General features: G+C 37.7%; 1 protein-coding gene across 1 annotated transcript in view; it reads right to left on the bottom strand.

The window, feature by feature from the left end:
- MEGF10 (multiple EGF like domains 10) overlaps positions 1-23,756 on the bottom strand; it is a gene marked incomplete at its 3' end in the record, with an annotated part of 102,395 nt that overhangs the window by 11,479 nt on the left and 67,160 nt on the right. The window contains exons 10-16 of the mRNA XM_081320283.1: positions 20,353-20,527; positions 19,855-19,975; positions 19,017-19,180; positions 17,798-17,900; positions 9,709-9,855; positions 5,381-5,515; positions 2,496-2,624 (exon numbers count right to left, since the gene is read on the bottom strand). Coding sequence (XP_081176409.1) covers positions 2,496-2,624; positions 5,381-5,515; positions 9,709-9,855; positions 17,798-17,900; positions 19,017-19,180; positions 19,855-19,975; positions 20,353-20,527 — 974 coding nt within the window. The remainder of the gene's footprint in view (positions 1-2,495; positions 2,625-5,380; positions 5,516-9,708; positions 9,856-17,797; positions 17,901-19,016; positions 19,181-19,854; positions 19,976-20,352; positions 20,528-23,756) is intronic.

Here is a 23,756-nt window from a genome sequence, read left to right as displayed (position 1 = left end):
ACCATTTACCAACATTAGCTGGAGGCCAAGGTGGACAACAGTCCAGTACTGGATGTCGGAGGGAAACAACTGACTTGGAAGAAAGGGGATGCAACACTATCAAGTCCTGTTCTCTTAACTAACTTTCCCAATGCCCCAACTATCATATTCCCAGCCCCTCCACCCATTCAGCCCTTTCCATTCATCCATTCCATTAGCACTGACCACCATGCGCAGAACACATCTCAAGATAGGTCCAGAAGATTCATTCAGTTGTACTAACCACTGCCCACTTTGAACACGGACCTCTGTCACCGTCTCACTTCTGTCACAAAGATTGTGACATTTCTTCCTGCAAGACAGCCAGGAAGAGGCTGCTTATAAACATAACTTTCCTCGGTCTCTACTACCCTTGAATAGCAGCAGCAGCAGCAGCAACACAGCAAGCAAACACTTCTCCCAAAATTTCCCAACTGTCTTTAAAAGTCCTCCAATTCTATCAATTTCATATACATACACAAGTGAGATAGGTAAGTAACCTATGAACTTTTCTTCTGAGTCTGCGAATTGTTTTTGCTAGTAGAGGACAGAAGTGTGTACATCACTAAATGAGCCTGTAATCGGTGAAAGATACTGCTGGAGGGCAACAGTAGCTCTCCCCCACTTCTGTACTATTTGCCTTAAGTATATGCCTTCTATGCTAGTCTCTTCTGTGCCCACTAACTTTGATAGCCAAGACCTTTCAGAAAATTTCATCATCAAAAGCACATATCTGACACACATCCCCAAAAAACTCTTCAAGGGAATCTAGTTCTCAAAAACATTGGCCTAACAATATGATGGCAAGTACTGTATACACTGGGGAGTAAATTCTTCTGAAATAACAGTTCTCAGTTTTCCCATCTTTCTAAATTGTTTTCACTTTCAGTCTCTATACCAGGACTTTTCAACCTTTTCACCCATTGTACCACTTTTAGGATATGGCAATATCCGAGTACCACCAGTCGCCTAGCAAGGTGTCAAAAACTTGATGACCAAAAAAAAATATATGGAAAAAGTGATGAAGTACAGGTAGTTCTCAACTTACAACAGTTCACTTAGTGACTCTTTTAAGTTACAGTGGCATTGAAAAAAGTGCCCCCCAAGCCACAGCAGAGCAAGACACCTGCCTGCCCATCCGCCCAGCGGCGCTCATCCTCCTATCCAAGGTTTTCATTGTTGTGAGCATTTCTGTTGAGGATTGGCAGCGGGGGTGGGATGGGAGGTGTTTGATTTTTATTCCCTGTCTGCTGGGTGGTTCCAGCAGGTTTTGGTCACTTCACATGATCCTGGGACACTGTGACCAACATAAATATGAATCAGTTGCCAAGCATCTCAACATTCTGCAACATTCCAGCTGATCATCACTTCTTATGGGCTCAGAAACGCCAGGATCAGTGCCAAGCTCCAGCTGGAGCCTGGCACTGATCCTGGTGCTTCCGCTGAGCCCTGACAGCCCTGCAGCTCCAGCCATCTCTCACTCAGGCTTGTACAGTGCTGCCATCAGTTCAGCTCATTCCCTTCCCCTTCTACCTCTTTTCTAGGATGGTCACATACCATCTGCCAGGTGCCAATGTACCACAGGTGGTACTCGTACCACTGGTTGAAAAGTCCTGCTCTATACAACTTTTTCTTATCCTACTAGTTCTTACTGTATCTATTTCTCACTTGGGGAGGCAGTCACTTGGAACTGGGCTTCATTTATTTCACAATGTAGACTGTTTCTCCCTAGCTTTGCTCTCTGCTGACAGTTTCTTTTTGCTGGCCCCTGATGACTCAGTTCTCCTTTTAGCTGTGCCATGCTGTATTTTTACTAAATTAAGTCTTAAATTTTCTCTAGATGAACTGATATGCGCAACGCTCAGTATGCCATCTTCTTTTTCATTACAGCCCAGACTCCAATACCATCAGCCAATCAGCAGTTCAGTGCTCTCATGGGCAACCATCTTGTCCTCCAGCCATTCTGATTTTTGTCTCAGTTTTAATTATTAGTTAGCCACTGGCCAGTAGGTGAAGAACACACAAAAGTACTTATTTTTCCAGAAAAGAACTTGTATCTTTGAGAAACGTGACTTCTCTCCAAAACACCAGGCATGGGGGAGAAAAACCTCACACTGTTTTAGTCTGTTATAGCTGTGTTTGTCTTTATACACTTATCAAGGACGGTTCCATATTTTCCATCCTCTTCTTTTTGCATCTTTCCGTAGGTAAAATACGGTAAAGTTTTTATTTATTTATAGAGCAAATACTTAAGAACAGTTTATATCAGTGGCTACATTGCAAAGTTTGAATTTTTCAAAAATTGGAAAATGCGCATGGCATATATTTCACGCACTATTAGAAATGGTAATATGCTGAGATAAATTAGCCATGCTGCTTTGTTCATTTTATTTGTGCTGAAAATGTTTAACGAACTAAACACTAATGAAATAGGCCCCAAACAGAAACTTCCCAAAGAAGGAAATGCTAGTACTTACGCTGGGAACAATCACTACCAATCCAGCCAGGATAACATTGACAAGACTTGTCAATTGGATTACAAGTTCCATTATTTGTGCATGTGCAAACCCCTGCACAGTTCTTTCCAAATCTTCCACTGGGACAAACTATAGAAATAAGTTACAGAGGTCATGAATACTTATGTTTTTATACTTCTGCCCTGTTGCGCAGTGGTTAGAATGCAGCATTGCAGACTAACTCTGCCCACAGCCTGGAGTTTGATCCTGGCAGGCTCAAGGTTGACTCAGCCTTCCATCCTTCCAAGGTCAGTAAAATGAGGAGCCATATTGTTGGGGACAATATGCTGATTCTGTAAACTGCTTAGAATGGGCTGTAAAGCACTGTGAAGCAGTATGGTATATAAGTCTATGTGCTATTGTTATTGCTATTTTTTTAAAAAAAATTAGATACTTTTATATAATAGTCAGATGTCAGAAGCTACCATTTTTTTCTATAATCTTTGTTTTTCCCATCCCATTCTCTGGTTTCCTTCTCTTTATCTTTGCAGACTTCTCACATTCTCTCATTATCCAGACTTATTATTTTGTCTGTTTTCTGTTTATATCTTCTTTCTTCCCCCCCCCCCCTGCTTGTTTCTGTGTGGTATATTCACCATGCCCCTTCTCTTTAGTCCTCATTTATTTTAATCCCATTTATATCCCACCCTTCTCCGAAGACTCAGGGCGGCTTACAATCTAAGCACAAATCAATGTGCTTAGCAGTAGCCTTCATTCTATGTATATGCCTGCTTATTAGGGCTTTCGCCCCCCCCCCCAAGCAGCATTATTACAAAGTCAGCTTAATTGCCCCCAACAATCTGGGTCCTCATTTTACCTACCTCGGAAGGATGGAAGGCTGAGTCAACCTTGAGCCTGGTGGGATGCGAACCTGCCCTAATTGCAGGCAGCTGGTGTTACTTAAGGAGGCATTAGCCCACTGCTCCACCAAGGCTTCATTTAGTACTCAATAGTCTTATTTCAGTAAGTAAAAATATCATATATGGAAAACTGTTTCCATGACTTATCTTTTTTGTTAGCACAAGCCGTAACCAAAAAGTAAAAGCGTCTGGGAGCTTTTTTTTCTGATTAACAAAGGCATCAGGTTTCATGAGCTGCAGTTCACTCCATAATATGATAGTTGGGAAAGATGCTACCAGATTCCACCTGATATATTTTTTTTATTTTTTTGTCACAGGGTGAACCATGATTTTAAAAGAATTCTTACATGTATTTAAATATAAATTTTATATACAGCAAGGAAGATGATGTTTGAAAATGCAGAACCAAATCTGAATTTAATTTTTTTACCATAAATAATAGGTTTATATGTATCATTTACTGCAGACATGTGAAACACAAGGCCCGGGGGCCAGATCCAGCCCACAAAGTGGTTTCATGTGGCCCGCGAAGCCATCCTGGAAACAGTGAGGGAATGGCCACCGCTGCCTTGGCCCTGGCCCAGGCTGGCCAGGAGCCAATGTACAATTTCGTGGTGGTCATCTATGCTGAAATGCATTCAGTCTTAGCTCCACAAGGCCATCTGGAAACAGCGGGGGACCGGCCCCTGCCACGTCGGCACTGCCCACTGGGCGCAGACTGGGGAGGTATCACCCTTTGTGAGGAATGAAGAAATGCACCATTCCCTGGAAGTGGCCAGCACATGGCCCTGCCTACTTCAGGCAGGCAGGGGCTGAGCAGCATTGCGCTTCTTTTCAGATATGTGCCACCTAGCTCAGCCTCTCGGCACTGTGAGGAGAGCGCCCACTGCCTGCCAAAACTGGGCAAGCTGGGGGCTGGGCAGCATTGGGCAGGTAACATTGACTCTCACGTTGCTCATGGCATCCCCTCCCCCAGAGCCCCCCAAGCTGGATATGTGAAGTAGGCGAGGGCCATGTGCTGGCCACCTCCAGGCGATGGTGCATTTCTTCATTCCTCACAAAGGAATGCGTTTCTTGCCTGTTTTTCTCCCTTCCTCATCTCAAATATTTTCCCACCACTCTTGGAAGGAAGGAAAGAAGGAAAGGAAGGAAGGGAGGAAGGAAGGAAGGAAGGAAGGAAGGAAGGAAGGAAGGAAGGAAGGAAGGAAGGAAGGAAGGGAGGGAGGGAGGGAAGGGGGAGGGAGGGTCTGAGGGAAGTCCTACCTTAGTCCTTCCCTGCTGTCCTTTCACCATCCCCTTGCCCCTCCTCCTGGCCTATCCTGGGGTTCTCCCCTCCTATTGCTAAGGAAGCTTTGGATACAAAGCCAGATCTCCTCACATGGAGACGGAGTGGGCCTCCCTCTTGACTTTGCCCTCATACCCATCATGAGCAACCTGGCTAAGGAGAGCAAGCACAGCAGCAGCCTTGAGGAGGAGGTAAGTGCAGCTGGGCACCCCCTTGGGGAAGTGGGGCTGGGCTTAGTGCCGTGGGTGCTTGAGGGCTGGGCTGGGCATTTGACCTCCGTGCCACCATCCAGGCCCCCCCCTGCATGGCCTGAGAGGAACAGTGAGGCTCCTCCAGTAGACCATGCCTTGGCACTTGCCCCGGTCCCATTTCCTTCTGCCAGAGACCCTCAGATCTGTCCCATTCCTGCCCAGGCCCCCATAGGTACCTTGGAGGCGAATGATGTAGAGCTGGCCATGCCCACCCAGTAGGCCACACGCACTCCAGCCATGCCCACCCTGGCCATACCCACCCGGCCCCCCGAGGGCAACCGCAATGCTGATGCAGCCCTCAATGAAATTGAGTTTGACACCCCTGATTTACTGGATGAGGCTATGCTGCTCAGTATAGCAACTGGTACAACGATTTACATAAGCCTAGCAAATAAATGTGTTATAAGGACAAAACTGCTAAGAGTTGTTGGCATTATTTGATGATCCTACCTTCATTACAAAGAGCTCCAGTAAAACCAGGTAAGCAGTCACAAAATCCTGTCACATGATGGCATGGGCCGCTGCTGTGAACACACTGGGGGCATGCCTGGTTACAGCGATGACCATAAAATCCAGGTGAACAAACTGAAAGAAGAGAGATGCTATCATATTCACCTTCCACATATATTATCTGATATAAAAGAATTGAGCTGGATTCATTTGGAGAGATTTGAAAATACCAGAGAAGTTCTAATTTATGCAGATTTCTTTCATACAGTTTCAGATATTAAATTGTCTTCAAATCAAGCTGGTCTCCTCATCCAGTTGAGTCACCACTGACATTATGGACATACATTTTGTTTCCTTGGCAACATATACTATTGCTTCCTTCAGGATTTATTTTCAACTTCCAGTGTTTTTCTTTCAAAATAATAACTACTTGAAATTTAAAGACAGCTTGATACACAATGAATTTTACCTAAAATTGCTATTATTTTATTATAGAGTCACTATATATAAAATTATTATGCTCATAATTAAACTTTTTCTTATCATAATTGTCAACAGTATAATTGTTTTTTCTCTGACTAGATCAGACTAAAATCACTACAATTGCGCAGTTTAAATTTTTTTTCAGTACAAGAGCAAGTACAGACAGCTGCAAACTGCTGTTTGTTTTTATTCCATTCATGACTTAAAGAAAAAAATCCTATTAACTCTTATGCCAAAACACCAGTTCTTTTTCAGAGAACTATATATCCCCATTTGTACTGACTGAGGAAGAGAAAAAATGTTGGGTAGAATTTATTTCTTTATAACTCTAACATTCTGGCATTCCTTTCAGGACCAATCAATATATTAATAAATGTTTCAAGTTATTAAACAGCAATTAACATTTACAAGACTAATTTTTGTCTTTACATTTTTAGAATTGTGTAGAAGTCAATCAGTCTGACATGTTTGAAACAGGTTCCTTAAGAAGGAAAAACAAAGCATTCCAGTCACATCAATTTTTCGGTAAAAAAAAATGCCACATCCATAATTTCTTCTTTCTCTCTTCATGCAAGTTAGGTAAAGTTGTATAAACATTGTTAGTGCAGCTATCCTTTTAAATGTGATATTGTCCTGAACATACTAAGAAGTTACCCTGTTTCATAATAAAGAGAGTCTCCAGGCTATGTCTATGTTATAATGCCATTATTTCATTTAATTTACAATGTTTCAGCATTAATTGAATAGTCTTACAGACTATTCATCAAGGATGGCTCCTAAGTAGCTTCAGTTCAATTCAATGAGGTTGATGTGGGAGTAAATCTGATGGATTAAATATCCAATAGATAAAGATGTTTTAACATCAACCACTCAGATTTTGTTAATTAAGATGTACCAGTTTCTACAGCTTAGACTACTACATAAATTCTCATGTCATGAGTCAAATTCCAATTTATAATAACTAACATAAAATGCTTAGAAAAATTAAAATGATAATAAAATAAAGTCATATTTTCCCAGCATTCAGAGCGTGGATATAAGTATCCTCTTGCAATGTGTGATAGTATGATAATGTAAAGGTATGATAGATCACAGAAAATGTCCATTCTTTGGTAAGGTTTTATGGATACTTTCAGAAAGAGTTTATGAATAAAAGAAGCACAGTTGGGGGGAAAATGTAAGTTGGGGGGAGAGTGCATAGAGACAGGAGAATTAGAGCAGAGAACAGTAACAGAGTGGGAATTAGATAATGAAATGTAAATCAATACAACATATTATATTACATATATAATATAATATATATTACATTAATACAACAATGCAATTATATTAAGAAATAACTCCCAAGGTGTGATTTTAAAATAGGGTTTGACCCCTACACCATACAAGTAGGTCATTTATTGCCATTATTTTGTTTCATCTGGTTTTACTTAATCAATACCCTCTTCCCTTTCCATTACTGAGATTCTTTTAAGTATATAATTATTACTTTCTCTACTTTATATTTTTATCATATGTTTAAATAATAGTCTCTGAACCTTTTCTTTCAATTTGTTTTTAATAAGTCAAAAAATCAATTATAAATGTAGGCCATCAATAGGCAAAGAAGAACTTTCTCTTATTTGCTTATTCTGAGTGGATTCTTATTTATTTATTTATTTATTTATTACATGCTTTATTTATATTATTTATCAAATGTATATTTAGTATTACTTTTTCAAAAATAAATCAAGTTTTTTTTACTGGCTTTACAACTAAAATAGAAGTAGCAGGATTCAATCTGAGTCAGTCACCTGGACCAAAAGTTTATTCTTCTAATCTTTGGGCTCATGCTGGAGCCATCCTCAGGGAACTTCTCTCTGTCCAGAATGTTTGCAGTGGGCTGTTATACATGCTGTATTTATATGGTGCTTGGTTGTGTGTGGCTTCCAGTTGTTAATTAGGTGTTGATGGCTGGCTATTAATTTGTTAACTGTTGTTTCCTTGTGCTGCCACACCCTCAGCTTCTATGCAACTGGTAGGTTGGTGATAAATCAGCACCAAAACTCATTGGTAGTTTCACACTGCAATGAACTAGTACATGCATTCAGTTTCACAGCTACCTACGTTTGTTAGCCAGGCAGGGACAAAAATAGTAAGAAAAATGATTAAAGCCTGGGAAACAGGCCCCTTGTCGCTCAATAGGACTGCTGATTTACCACCAATCTTTGAATTGGCCAAGTGGTTTAGAAGCTCTCTGTATCAATGCAAGTGCAAAACACTAAAGCCCTGATGGCGTAGTGATTAGAATGCAGTATTGCATACTAACTCTGCCCACAGTCTGGAGTTTGATCCTGACTAGGCTCAAGGCTGACTCAGCAAACCATCTTTCCAAGTCAGTAAAATAAGGACCTAGATTGTTGGGGACAATATGCTGACATTGTAAACTGCTCAGAGAGTTTGTAAAGCAAGGATCCCCAACCCTCAGGCCACAGACCATCACCAGTCCACAACCACCAGGAATTGAACCATGCAAATGAAAAAAAAAAACCCATCCACAAGTTTGGGATCCAGGCAGCACGTGAAACCATGTCCCACCGAACCAAAGAAAAACTGTCCTCCATGGAACTGCTCCCTAATGCCGAAAAGGTTGGAGGCTGCTGGTGTAAAGCAGGGCTTTTCAACCTTTTCACCCATTGTACCACTTTTAGGATATGGCAACATCCGAGTACCACCAGTCGCCTAGCAAGGTGTCAAAAACTTGATGACCCAAAAAAAGGAAAAAAAGTGATGAAGTACAGGTAGTCCTCGACTTACAACAGCTCACTTAGTGACTGTTCAAAGTTACAATGAAAAAAGTGCCCCCCAAGCCACAGCCAAGCAAGACACTTGCCTGCTTGCCCAGTGGTGCTCTTCCTCCTGTCCGAGGTTTTCATTGTTGTGAGCATTTCTGTTTAGGATTGGCAGCGAGGGTGGGGTGGGGGGTTGGTTTTTATTCCCGCTCCCCATCTGCTGGGTGCTTGCAGCAGGTTGGGGGTTGGTTTTTATTCCCGCTCCCCGTCTGCTGGGTGGTTGCAGCAGGTTTTAGTCACTTCACATGACCCTGGGACACTGTGACTGTCATAAATATGAATCAGTTTCCAAGCATCTGAATGTAAATCACAAGACCCTGGAGATGCTGCAACATTCCAGCTGATTGTCAATTCTTATGGGCTCAGAAGCGCCAGGATCAGCGCCAAGCTCCAGCAAAAGTGCCGGGATCAGCACCAAGCTCCAGCTGGAGCCTGGCGCTGATCCTGGCGCTTCCACTGAGCCCTGACAGCCCCGAAGAAGTGCTGATCCTGGCACTTCCGCTGAGCCCTGACAGCCTTGCAGCTCCAGTCGTCTCTTGCTCAGGCTTCTGTAGTGCTGCCACTGGTTCAGCTCATTCCCCTCCCCCGCTACCACTTTTCTAGGATGGTTGCATACCACCTGCCAGGTGCCAATGTAGCACAGGTGGTACCCATAACACTGGTTGAAAAGCCCTGATGTAAAGCACTATGAAGTGGTATATAAGTCTAAGTGATACTGCTATTGCTAATGCAAATAGCTACAAGAATATGCAATTTACCGGGGTGTAAATAGCTCGTAATTGTTATAAATACCCAGAATGGAGCTACCAAATAAAATATATTTTTCCATCAGCTTTCCTATGGGTATTGGACCATTCTGAATAATTTATCCAATTTAACAGGAGGCAATTATGCACTTGCTCCAGAGATATATCAGATTACTAACTCAGCATATCATTTTGTAAGAATATTTTTCTATGATAAAATAGTTTGCTTATATGTTAGTATTATAATCATAATAAACAAGAAACTTACTTCTCTGACAAGTAGCACCTCTGTAACCAGGTGCACACTCACAGATTCCTTCATCTGGAGAACATGATGCTCCATTTTTACAGTAACAGGACAATGAACAGTTTGGACCCCAATGTCCTTCCGCACATACACTGTCACAATGTATACCTGCAAACAATTAATATGTACAGTTATCAGTAACAATACTAGGAGATCAACAAAACTACCAGAAATAAAATAGTGAATGAATCATAATGTAAGCCTGGAGTTTCAGCATGATTTCCATAGGCTTCTATATACCTGCTAACAGATCAAGAGATATGTTAGACACTACGCCCCATGTATCTATTCCTTTCTATCTGAGAGGAAGCTAGCAAATTGCAAAGAAAAATTAGCTCAAGTACATATTTCCAAGAATACTTCTGGGCTATGCATATAGAGGAATTCTTAGAAAATAAAAGTGACAGTCATCTATTTAGAGGCACACAAAGATAAATTAAAATAATGCTTATCTGACCAAAAAGGAGCATTGATGTAGAGATATTTATTTATCTAATTATTTACTATATGTGCAGCCACAGCAAGTAACTTTTGAGTCCCTGTGATTAAACAAAAGCTTCTTATTAAAGGAAGGACCAAATGAGCTCAAAGTAGGGAGAAAAGGGGAGAATTGCTATAAGAAATAGGAAATCAAAATCATTGGGTGACCTAAATAGATATTGCTGTGCTATTCAGTTGATGCCAATGATGGAATCAATTGGGTTTCATATAAAGACCAACTTATTTTCAAAAGTAGTTGAAATTGCTTGTATTGCAATTTATGAATAAGTTGCCTTAAAGTATTATATAATTGTAATATATTGTAAATATATTATCTTTTGAATAGCTTAAATATCCCAGTTTAATCTATTAGAAGGGCAAAGATTAAATAATTTTAAATGTTATTTGTTTATTTAAAAATATATACATTGGGTACACAAAAAACCTAAACAAATAAAAGTTCATTTGATTGCACAAAACAAGTCAATGGAACTATAGTCTCTTTCCTTACAGTTAATAAGTTCATAGCATCATTTGATATGCTTTGAAAAACAACTTTTTCCCTTTTAAAAATCATATACCGTATATTATGTCTGGAGTTATCTTGCTATCTTACTAATTTACATCTGTACTTGAAAGGTATTAAAATAGATATTCATATTTTTCTGTTCTTTTTCCTTTTCATTTTAATAAAGTAGAGTAAAACTAAGAAAAAATATCCTTACAGTAATCCATATATTAACTCTTATGGCGGTTGGGAACAGAATCCTATTTGGAAAATATCTTTCTTGGTTAGAATAAAGGCGAATGTAGGTTAAAGCTATTATGACCCAGGTCTTTTTATCCAATCTGCTAGAGAAATAATGACAAAACTAACTGTAGTGGAAAATGCATCACATTGAAATTTGACAAGAACTCAGAAACTAATTTTATACAGGATACTGAACAAATATAAAGGGGCTATTTTTCCTGATTGTATGAAGATTTGAATGGATTTTGAATTGACCATCAAGACATAAAAGTAGTTGTACCATCAACCTCTTGCAAGCTGATTCTTGTCTAGATATCTCAGCTTTCTGAATCAAGTCACAAAGTAGCTTATTTCTTAATAGCTTAGAACAGATATTTTATAATGGAATTTTAAATTCAGCCACCTATTTTTGCAAATAAATCAAATTCCTACACTAGGTGTCTTAGATCCACTGAAAGGTTGCACATCACACCTTTATAAATTTGACGCTGCTGGTACAGTTTAAAATATTAAGCTTGGATATAGAAATGAATGTACATAAGTTTGAAATAAGCAATTTAAGAGAATATTTTGCTATTTTTTTTACCAAACAAGGACAAAGAAAAAAAATTATTTCAGAGATTGTTTTGTTTTATGTTTTAATTTAATATAATATATTTCATCCAACGTAAAAATTCTTTTATTTCCCATCTTCCAAAATAAAGCACTATAAAACATAACAAAATTTATTTTTGAGTAGACATGTAGAACTTTGTTAATAAATTAAATAATTTATTTTTTGGTTAATGCATAATATGATATGAATACATTATAAATGCATTATTTATTAGTTCCACAATCTATGGAAATAGAGAAATTAAACTGAAATAGCATTTATGATTACTGTTGTTTACAATCCCAAATTAATGTTTAGCAAAATGAATATCAATTATAGATAGCTTTAAATTTGTGTGTTCTTTTTCTCCTTCTGTGGCCCAACAGTGAGGAGGAGACTGAGAACCTTTATTTTTATTTTGCATGAAACCTAAACTGTGGTTAATATTAACAATGAGTTATTTAAAACAAATCAGCTTGTTTTTAATTTGATTTTTTAAAAATAAAAATCTTACATGGCTAGAAGTCACAAGGTTGCATAAATGGATGCAAAAACTTCTCTGATCATTCTTACAATTCAGAAGTAGAGAGGAAACTCACAGCAATCTTGCACACTAAACTATATTTAGTATGACTATATATCTGACTGGTGTATTATTTTTGTACACATGCAGAGAAATTATTTCCCTGATGAATTGTGTTCTTACATATGTCTTTATTAAATACATGTATTTAACTAAACACTGCTAAAAGAATTAGGAACACACCAGGAAAATGAACATATTTGTACACATTGTTGTTTTGAAGGCCACATGTTAGCAAGCAGCTCTACCTTAATGTTCAGATATTTCAGCCCTTAGATGACTGCAGGAGTACTCGGATTAGAAAGCTTTTACACTAAAAATTACACAGATGCCTTCTTTTTGTATAAACCTTGAATATTTAAAATGCATTTTCTGAAAAAAAAGAATTATTAGCAAATAAGTCCATTAATTTTGTTCCTGAGGAACAGATCGGTCAGGAAATGTTTTGCCAGGAGAATGGACAAAGGCCTCTTTTATGGCTTTGCAAGTTGCTAGGCAATAGCAAAATGGTCATTATAAACTTCAGCTAAGCAGCTCTGAAGAAATCCTCAAACTCTGAGAACTATGCCAAGAGCTTCACTTTTAAATTAGCATTCCTGTAGCACATACAATGGTGTGAATGAAGGGAATGATTACTTGGATGATATTTTTTTTTAAATTCCATTTATATCCCGCCCTTCTCCGAAGACTCAGGGCGGCTTACAAGCTTAGCAGTAATACTTCTTTGACAAGTAGCAGATATTATCTGTTCTGCTATAAAATTTGTAGTCTACATGTAGTCTATATAAAAAAAAACTTTTTATATATATTAGCAGTAATACTACTGTGGAACACTGTGGTAACTTTGCCATGTGGAAAACCTAATCTCTGTAATGTGTTGTTGGGATATAGTAAATGATCCATGCTGACAGCTGCTGGACTGCATATTAAATGATATTTTATATATTTGCTCACGTTTCAAAGGTACAAACAAGTCAAAGGAAGGCCCTCTTCACAAGCAGTAAATACTGTGATTGTGCAATACTTTGGATTTAAAGGTAAAAATATGCTTTGGGGTGTGCAGGATTGCAAATGTGGCATCTGTATACATTTCCTTGAACCAAACATATTCTTTTCCAGGACTACAAGGAAGAGCCTACATTAAGAAAAATAGACAAATATCTCTTTTTCTAAATGCAAACTGTGGAAATAATTGCTGTGTCAAAAGTAGAAATTTTTAAATTAGAAAAAAGAAAACCTGTGCTATATTGAGTTTGATAGCTTAACCCATCCCTGCCCAAGATTGTTGATCCCAGCAAATAAAAAAAAATAGAGACTAGGATTAGGGCTATTACATCGAAATGTTGAAACTTCCACCATGTCATATTTATCTATACTATATTATAATTAGATTTTGATTGTACTTTTGGCAAAACTCTTAGCAGGGAATGCTGCATGTAGCATGGGTATCACTAAGGTAGAAAACCTAGCTATTAACTTAGCTATAACACTAGAAGAATTGTGTAAATGTCTTGATTGAACAAAGCCATGATCAGTGATAGAAGTCAATATCTATGATCTGTTCTTATTGTGATAGAAGACTATTGAATGGAATGTAAGAAGAATAAATAATAAAAATCATGAATTCATTAATGAAATGAAATAAAAAATAACTATGTTGTGGGTCTGTGAAAGTAAGAAAAAGGCAAAGGATATTATAAGCTAATACTGTATAGTGGAATTAAGGAATACATACAGAGAAATAAAGGTGTAGATTAAATCATTAATGGAAGCAAATAATATATAACAGAAAATATTAAATTATGTTGTTCAGTATTGTTTCATATGCATATGAAAGTTAAGAATCCATAGCTCATTATAATTACATGTGCCCTGTTGAATGATGATAATATAAGTATCAGAGATGAGCTTTGGGGAAATTGTCCAACATTCTGAATGAATATTATTTGAGGGAATATGATTCTGCTAAGTGAAAGGAATAGATTGATAGGAACAAGAAGAGAGTGAGCAAAAAAAAGTGATAGGGCCTTAAGAAGACCCAAGAATAAATGAGGATGCTGTTCAGTGAGTAGCTTCTTAGAAAAATGTCAGTTTGCTTCATTTACCATGGTTTACATTTATAGGGACGCAGTGGCTCAGTGGGTTAGGACGCTGAGGTCGATCAGAAGGTCGGCAGTTTGGTGGGTCGAATCCCAAGTGCCGCATAACAGAGTGAGCGCCTGTTACTCATCCCAGCTTCTGCCAACCTAGCAGTTCGAAAGCACGTAAAAATGCAAGTAGAAAAATAGGGACCACTACGGTGGGAAGGTAACAGCGTTCTGTGCACCTTTGGTGTCTAGTCATGTCAGCCACATGACCACGGAGACGTCCTTGGACAAGCGCTGGCTCTTCGGCTTTGAAACGGAGATGAGCACCGGCCCCTAGAGTCAGAAACAACTAGCATGCATGTGTGGGGGAACCTTTACCTTTACATTTACAATTATAGATGAGAAAATGAATGTAAATCTAAAAGCATATTCAATTTGATTGTTTTTGATGAAAAATTGAGAATTACTGAAAAATATATGAGTGATAAATGTCTGAATGTGGAACACACCATATTTTGATAGTGTCAAGAGAGGATATTTGGAAGTGAACATGAAATAAAAGGAAAGACAAAAGAAAGCAGAATAAAAGTAAAACAGGAGTCACAGTATGCAGAGGTATTAGAAGATACAGTAGAGAAATTTCCCAACAGTATTAATAAAAAATGAGCATACAGAAAGAAGATATGGAAGCTTCTCCAATGTGAAATATATCATTGAGTGAAGTTACAGTAATGAGAAGTATGAAAAATATTTCTAGGTTTAGTGAACGGTGAAGTGAAAGAGACTATGGCTGAGCAATAGTACATAAAAGAGAATGATGGAATTAAAATAAGTAAAAGTTATAGTATACAGATAAATATTTGCAAAGAGTGTGATTATTTTGATTAAGAAACACTTAAAATGAAAAGAAAGAAGAAAAAAATGGCTTTGGTTTAAATAAAAATCTGTTCCGGAAATGGATGAAGAAGGCTAAATAGACAGTCTTTAGCAGAATGAATGAAAGAAACTAAAAGAAAACACAGTGGGATTAAACTGAAGAGACAAAAGGTTGCAAAGTAGTATTTCAGAGATTTAAAAGGAAATGGTAATAATATCCTGAATATCAGAATTGAAAGAAATACTATAAATGTTAGTGTCCAAGAAAAAAGTGAATGAAAAGAAAGTCATCCACTCTGTGGATGAAGACTGCATCTGACAATTATAAGAATGCTTTCATTGTTCTGTATACCAAAATATAGCTAGCAAGAATAAATTAAAAGTCTAGTGAGGAATTAATTTTAAATTTGTTAATTTACTGTAAGTGTCTGCTAAAAATTAAAAAGGTAAAGGTAAAGGTAAAGGTTCCCCCGCACATGCGTGCTAGTCGTTTCCGACTTTAGGGGCCGGTGCTCATCTCCGTTTCAAAGCCGAAGAGCCAGCGCTTGTCCAAGGACGTCTCCGTGGTCATGTGGCCGACATGACTATCACAGAACGCTGTTATCTTCCCACCGTAGTGGTCCCTAAAAATTGGTTTGGTTCAAATACTTCTAATAAAAAAGGAACAAGAATTGACAATCCGCCAATTGTAATACAGCGTGTGTTTTAAATGCTTGTTGATTTTTTTTTAATCTTAGAACTGCATTCCATATTTAAAGAAGTTTGTAATCCAAAGGATAGATCCAAATTTCTCATTATCGTGAAAAAAGTGGAATCAAGTTCATTTTGCTTAGTGAGAGAGACTGAATAAAATCTGAAATATAGCTGTCATGGATAACAAGTATTACAAATCCTTACATTTTGGCCTACTACTGGATTATCAGATTGTATTATGATAAATGCAAAAAATCCTACTAAGACATCTTTATACATTTTTTATGCTCTGCTATCTTTAGTTACAAACAGTTGGTTTTACTGTGTTTTTATTTTATTTCTTAAATACAGTATATGTTCTAAGTAGATAAATACAATTTCAGCCTACTTACATTGAAATATTAAAAAAAGAAACATGTCAGCAATATCAAGATATATAATATGATACAAACAAGATAGCTTTGCTGGTACTTTCAAAAGCACTCTTGCCCAAAGACAAATAGCACTATAGTCAAACATAACACATATTCTGGCATGTGTGAATGTGAGCTATGAAAGATGAAGATAGGCTTTAAAATAGCCATATTCAGATTTCTCATTTTGTGTGATATTTAGAATACAGTAAGAAGATTTTTATTAAATTAGAAAAAAACATCTTTCGTGTGAACAAAATAATGAAATGCTGCATTAATTAAGAGACCAATAAATAAAAATAGAGTGGTGCAATTTTAGTAACATGGTATAGTATGAAACTTAAAAATTTAGAGTAAACAAATTTAGGACAGATCTAAGAATCGCAATTTGGAAACAGCCCTATCAAAATGGCTATAATATAACATTTGACCATATGAGACTACTACGTTTTTTTTAGAGAGTGGCTGATTAATCTGAATTTTTTCTGATCAAATTGCCATACCTTTCTACAGTAGTTTGACAGTTACCAGAGGCATAACCCCCAGAATACAATAGAACAGAGGCTAGAGAATGCAATGACATCTTTAATTAGAATTTCCAGGTTGTATTAAGATGGATGTCCTCGAAACACAAATAATACCCTTACCAGTCAATGAAGATTCTCAGTCATCCAGGTAGAATTATCTGAAAGCTGAATCATAGCAACTGGACTTATGTTTTATTGGTTTGAGATATTTCACTGCCCATCCAAACAAGTTGGTTAGGGGAATCTGAGTTGGCAGACAGTCATTAGAATGTGCCAACTCCAAAAATTCTTAGGGATGTTGCCACACCAACCTCAGGGCTTCTTCCCCAAAGTGCATGGCAATATGTTGATGAAGATTCTCAATCAAACAGGTAGCCCTGTCTGAAAATTGAGTCATGGCTACTGGACTTATTTTTTGTTGGTTTGAGATGTTGGCTAGCGAAATTTCTCAAACCAACAAAAAATAAGTTCAGTTGCCACAACTCAACTTTCAGACAATGCCCTATGAGTGTATTTTTAATATTTTGGATTCTTACCAGAATGGAAGCAATGAAATTTCAAAACTCCAGCCAGTGCAGAATGCAATAGCCTCTCTATTAATATATATGCTCTTGTGTCTTCTGTTCAGAAACATATGAAGTAATTTACAGCATTTTGTATATTCCTTTTAAATACAGTATTACATTGTTGCAAAGACAATACCTTTTGTCTAGGACTAATGGAGAAAATCTAGATTTTGAAAGCTAGGAATTGAAAGCAACTTGATGGCACAATATCAGTCAATCAGATTCTGTCATGATAGGTTAAAGGCCTACAATTACTTAGATAAAATCATTCCATTCCAGATGTTAATTTTCTGAGAAAGGTTTACTTTATGCAATTAATCTGAATTGCACCACATATATTTGGATTCATTGTGATTAACATAGAATCTATTCTAAATGTTTCATATATTGATCAAAATAATACTAATGTACATAAGGGTGGCTAAGTTGAATCAAAATTTGGATGGCACTGTCCTATTGTTACAACAATTTCAAATTACCTGACCATCCTGGGAGGCAACGGCAATAACCTGTTACTGGATGACATCCATCTGCATGACTGCAGTCACAGCGCTCTGAACAGTCCAGGCCATACATGCCATCCTGAAATGATGTTAAATTTATTTTAGTGCAGTTAACATGCAAGCCTTATATAATTGATATAATAAGAGATTTGATTTGTGAATGAAACATATTCCTTCCTTCCTTCATACGGACCGGGATGCCCTGCGTACAGTCACTCATGCGCTCGTGACCTCTCGGATAGACTACTGCAATGCTCTCTACATGGGGCTGCCCTTGAGGACCACTCGGAGGCTTCAACTGGTGCAGAATGTGGCCACTTCAAGTTGTGATGGGGGTTTCCCGATACTCCCATGTAACACCTCTCCTCCGCGAGCTGCATTGGCTTCCAGTTGCCCTCCGGGTGAGATTCAAGGTGTTGGTGATGACCTATCAAGCCCTAAATGGCATGGGTCCGGACTACCTACGGGAGCACCTGCTGCCAGCGTCAACTTCCCTTCGTCCTGTGCGCTCCCACAGAGAGGGCCTCCTCAGGGTGCTGTCGGTCAGGGATTGCCAGCCGGCAGCCCCCAGGGGGAGAGCATTCTCTGTGGGCACCCTTTGGAATCAACTGCCTGTTGAGCTCCAGACGGCTCCTGACCTTCGCTCTTTCCGCCGTGATCTGAAGACTTGGTTGTTTGAACAGGCCGGCCTGGACTAAGGGTTTGAGTTCATTTTAACTATTTATTGCTAGGGACAATTAATTTAATTTTCTTTTTAACTTTTGTATGTTGCATTTTATTGCCCTGTACAACGCCCTGAATCCTTTGGGAGAAGGGCGGTATAGAAATTTAATAAAATAAATAAATAAATAAATACCCAAATTGCATTAACACCAAACTCATGAATGAGACATTCTACATGAGGTGTGCCAAACTGCTGCCCCGTGGGCCAGATGTGTCACGATGAAACCGCGCCCACCCCATTGCCAGCAATGGGGGAAAAGTTCCGATACGTTGTCATCACGTGACCTCATGAGTTTGACATGTCTGTTCTACATTGTTTATACTTCAAAGTGAGTGTAGGAAGAAGATGGAAAAATTGCTTCAAACTGGAAAATCAAAGAATAAATTTAGAGTGTCAACATGATGACTAAGGATAAATCATTATATTACTGCTATCTCCAAATCAAGCTTTCAGCGGAGTCTGCTTTATTACCTGACAGGGGTATTCACACTTTTCTCCTCTCCAACCTGGAGCACAGGTGCAGGCTCCATCCAGAATATTGCATGCTCCTCCATTAAGGCACTGACATGTTAAATTACAGCCAAGACCCCACGTCCCACTAGGACAATTTATAGAGCAGTCCACTCCGTGCCAACCTGACACAGTAAAAAGAAAATGCTTCTTTTCAGTATAGAGTTCTAAGATCTTACTTGATAAGAACAGCTGAGAGCTGATAAGCACTTCTTTCAGTTTTTGAATAGAAATCTAATTTTACATATATCATTGACTTGCCAGAATTATAGAAGGATGGCTGTGTTAGTCTATGGCAGCAAAAAACCAGGAGTCAAGCAGCATCTTTTCCAACTAGCCTTTGTTATTAAAAGACATAAGCTTTTGTGAGCTGCAACTCACTTCATAAGTTGCAACTGACTTCTCAAGATGCAGTTATTGATACAAAGTCTTTAGATTTACAAATGCCATTAGGCAATTTGAGGCAAGAATTGTAAAAATATTTGCTTGTTGATGATGAGCAATAGCTCTACAAATGAAAGAAATAGAGAAAATAATAAGGAATAAATATGATTACAAGACAGGAAAAGCACAGGGATCTTGATGAACATTTTTTAAAAAAAGTGTTTTGGACTGATCAAGAGGAAGGAACCTGCAGTGGAGTAAACAGAATTAAAATGTGAAAGTTAAGTCTGAGAATGCTGGAAGTAGCAGTACAGTGTGGTTTATGATGCTCATTCTTTTAAAAGTCTTTAATATGTTTTGTTAAAATGTTTAGTATGAATTGCATAGTACAGAAAAGGTAAATTAGATCTCTTACCAGCTTTGCAGACACAAGAGCCATCCACTGGGGAACAAACAGCCTCATTTTTGCAATTACATACAGATGAACATTTTATTCCATATGTTCCAACAGGACAAGGAATAGAACAGTCAGAACCCTAGAATGCATTTGACAAAAGATAAGAAAAATGCAATGTTAAGGAAAATAATCAGATCTTTAAACAGAAAGATAACCTTATCAGTGTAATGATGTTACCTAGTTGGGTAATGAAACATCTACAAGATGATGGTACTTAGTTGGGTAATGAAATGGCTGCAAGCAACCACTAAGACTCAGAGAACATCAAGAATTCCACAGTTCAAGCCTGAGCTCCATATATTTTCTTTTATTGAAACAAAGATGTCTTATCTGCCCTCCTGTGGGTTTTTAAGCACATCTTCTGATGGAATGTCATAATCCCAGTAGGGACTATGGAAATTGCTTCTATCTTCAAAGGCAGAGACAACCAATGAAATAACAACCAGAACTATTTACCTTAAATCCTGGAGCACAAATGCATTTTCCAGTCACACTGTCACAGTCTGCACCATTTCGGCAACTGCAGATTTGTTGACAAGATTCACCATAGAATCCCGGGGAACAGCTTTCATTACAAGAGAGCCCAGACCAGCCAGCCTTGCAAAAGCACTCTCCAGACGTTGGGTGGCAGCTGCCAAAAAGGAATGGATGGATAAAACATTTGGAGAGAATATGATATCAAGAGCCCAATGAAGAAAAATGGGCTCATTATACAAAGGATTTCACACAAAGAAGTTATTTAGAAAAATATCCTCAACTGGTACAGAGGTGGGTGGAAGTAATGGACCATGTGGTCTAATATTAATCTACTGCAATATGAATACTCTACTAATAATAATAGCATTTACATATTTTATGTTTTAAAATAAAATCTGTGCTGAGAAAATCTACTGCTTAGATATAATTGTGAACATTTCTAATGAATTTTTGGGATGAAATATGACAGGTGTTAGCCAAATATGTACAGGTAGTCCTCAAGGCATGACCACAATTGAGCCCAAAATTTATGTTACTAAGTGAGAAATTTGTTAAGTGAGTTTGCCCCATTTTACAACTGTTCTTGCTACAGTTCTAAGTGAATCATTGCATTTGTTAAGTTAATAACATGGTTGTTAGGTGAATCTGCCTTCCTCATTGACTTTGCTTGTTAGAAGGTCAGAAAAAGTGATCACATGACCCCAGGACAATGTGATAGCTATAAATATGAACCAATTGCCAAGGATCTGAATTTTGATCATCTCACCATGGGGATGCTGCAACAGTTGTAAGTGTGAAAAACGGTCATAAGTCACTTTTTTCAGTGCTGTTGTAACTTTGAATGGTTGCTAAATGAACTATTGTAAGTCGAGGACTACCTGTAGTTCTATCCTATAAAATCAAATGTAAACTCAATTGATTCAATATTTCATTACCTTGGAACTGTAGAAATAAACAAGATAGGCTACCATGAAGATTAGGAATATAATATGTATTCTGATTGTTTAAAATAATAAAAATGAAACCCTATTGAAATACATTGTTGGATTATCTCAATGAATGATCTTTCCTCAATACTCAGGAAAATTAGTGCTTAAGTTAAATGCATGCATGTATTTCTATCCCACATTTCTTTGAAACAATTATAGAACTCCTTTGTCCATGTTTTCCCCACAAAAAGCCATGAAGTAGATTCGACTAGCCTGAAGTCTTCCAGGACACTTCCAAAGTTAAGGATGGATTTCAAACTTGGTTTCCTCAGCCTGGCCCAATCCTTTAGTGACTATACCATACAGTGGATATCTTAAGAAAAATAGTAGCTTCAAGGAATGTATTCTTGTCAGGACTGCAATAAACAAGGTTTAATCATCCCTTTTATGCTAGCTGCAACCTTGTAACTATTCCTCAGTATTTATTCATTTTCCAAAAAATCTAAACCAAATTGTATTTAATAGATACATAATTTGACCTTACATGAACCTAGGAACTTTCATCTAAATTCTGGTAGGTGTTTAGTACATGAGTTTTATGTTTTTTACTTAGAAGCAGTGCCTAATTGCTTGACAGGGGAAAGGTCAAGGGCACTCTTATAGCCTTCAAGAATGTGGATATTTTAGCTTCCATACCTGGCGTCAGACCATCTGCTCCTACCTGAAAACAGCAGTTTTATTCAATGCACAACCACACAGCTGTTATTTTGCAACAAATGGAACCATCAGCTGTGCTAAAATATATGTGCCAAGACAGTAAACACAAGGACAGTTCTGTGGTCCTCTGGCAGGAAAAGCACTTAGCTTAACTCTCACCAAAGAGAAGCCTTAACATCCAGATCAATTATGTTTACAATAGGCAGCCTGTTTAAAGATGACTGATCACTGATTGAAGTAATATTCCCTAAGGCATTCTGAAAGGGGGGAAATGTATTCAAGTCAAGACATATTAAAGGAACGATGACAGAAGATTATGTCCTTTCCGGGGTTTTTTTAAATGCCTCTTTTCAATGCCCCTTACTCATTTTGCCAGTGTAATTTCTTACAGTTAGCTGTTCTTTATCCCTATTATTAAACTGAAGTCTGTTTATCCCCAATATATCACTTTTCTTATGTTTGTGTGTAAAACATGTAAATAAATATATGGAAAATCAAAAGAACATGTTCTCTCTCATTCTTCTATGTTTAAAATATTTGAGAAGAAAAGGGCAAATTGTAATTTATTACTATTGTTACTATTTAAAATGCATTTGTCTCAACTTTCATTGTGACATTGTGGCATATTAGACACACATTATGCAAACCTAATGAAGCAGTGCAGATCCAAAAATCTTCATTTAATCTCAGCTGAGGAATGTTGTTCTCATTCATATATTTCTAGAGTAGTTATATCTCTAATAATTAGTACATATTGATAAAATGTATTTCATTTTCCAGTCAGAAATTTAAGTGAAATCTGACAACTAGCTGGGGCAATAATACTTCACTAATAGACTAGAATTTTGCCACTTATTTCTCTCTTTTTAATCATTTTCTAACCCAGAAGAATTCAGCTGGGTCAAGGCCAGATATTTCCCAAGCACAAACTCCTCCATTCTGGCATGGGCATCTTTGTTCAGCACAAGAGATGATGTCAGTGATCTAGGACTAAAACCTATGTCTCATATGTTTAGATGTTATGTTGCTCCCAGGCAGAAGTGCTTTGAAGGACTCTTCCCTGGAGCCAGCACTTAAAGGTGCTTTTAAAGGGGGAATTGGCTCCTAAGAAGCTTGCTTCAGTCACCCTTTATATTCCCCCCCTGAAGATAAAGCAGAGGATGCTTGGAAATGATCCATCTGAACAGCTTTCTAAGGGTAGCTCAAACAGGCTTCAGAATCATGCTTTTTATTCTTAGCCATTTTTTATTTTGGCTTTGAAAATAAGGAAAACATCTGTGTTATTTTAGATCAATGAGAAACTACATCTGGCAGTACTTTGGAAATAAATAATAATCATTGGTTGTACTTTAGGAGTATAGGTCTGGTAACCATGGGCAACACTGAAGCAAGAAACCAGTAAAGAAACAACAGAAAGTGTGATCATTTTAGAAAAATGTTTTCTACTTCATTTTCTTTTATTGTTTTGTGTGTGTGTGTGTGTGTGTGTGTGTGTGTGTGTGTGTGTGAGAGAGAGAGAGAGAGAGAGAGAGAGAGAGAGAGAGAGAGAGAGGGAGAGAGAGCAATGGAATGCACGTACAATGGAAATGAGGCCAAATTACATCAATATTTTGTATACCTATTCTCCTGGTATACAATAGGTATGTGGTAAACAAATACACTGAGTTAAAAATTATCATAATCCATGATTAAACATGGAAAATTAAAATACTTGAACACTTTTGTTGTAGTTACTTT

Source organism: Vipera berus (genome assembly GCF_964194415.1).
Source record: "Vipera berus genome assembly, chromosome: 2".
In the NCBI taxonomy this organism is placed as follows: domain Eukaryota; kingdom Metazoa; phylum Chordata; class Lepidosauria; order Squamata; family Viperidae; genus Vipera; species Vipera berus.
Note: the sequence above shows the minus strand (reverse complement) of the source record. Positions and strands in the feature narration are given on the sequence as shown.